Source organism: Antrostomus carolinensis, unplaced genomic scaffold, assembly GCF_000700745.2.
Source record: "Antrostomus carolinensis isolate BGI_N321 unplaced genomic scaffold, ASM70074v2 scaffold22059, whole genome shotgun sequence".
Taxonomy (NCBI): domain Eukaryota; kingdom Metazoa; phylum Chordata; class Aves; order Caprimulgiformes; family Caprimulgidae; genus Antrostomus; species Antrostomus carolinensis.
Window position 1 is genome coordinate 1 of NW_010336696.1, and position 201 is coordinate 201.

At 67.2% G+C, this 201-nt stretch overlaps 1 protein-coding gene across 1 annotated transcript in view; it reads right to left on the reverse strand.

Moving 5' to 3' along the window:
• Positions 1-3: 3 nt before the first annotated feature.
• LOC114818887 (uridine-cytidine kinase-like 1) overlaps positions 4-201 on the reverse strand; it is a gene marked incomplete at both ends in the record, with an annotated part of 2,680 nt that continues 2,482 nt past the window's right edge. The window contains one exon of the mRNA XM_029086728.1: positions 4-182. Coding sequence (XP_028942561.1) covers positions 4-182 — 179 coding nt within the window. The remainder of the gene's footprint in view (positions 183-201) is intronic.

Genomic DNA, 201 nt, shown 5'->3' on the forward strand with positions numbered 1-201 from the left:
CCTCTTGTCCACGGCGGTGGTGATGATGCGGACACGGGGAAAGGCGTAGGCCACGGAGTGCACTCCCATCTCCGCCATCAGCAGCGACAGCAGGAAAATCCTGTCCTCCTGGACATCGTGATCCTGCGGCACACGGAGCCGTGAGAGCCTGGACAACGCCAGGGGGGCTGCACAGCCCCACCCCCGCCACCCAGGCCCCCC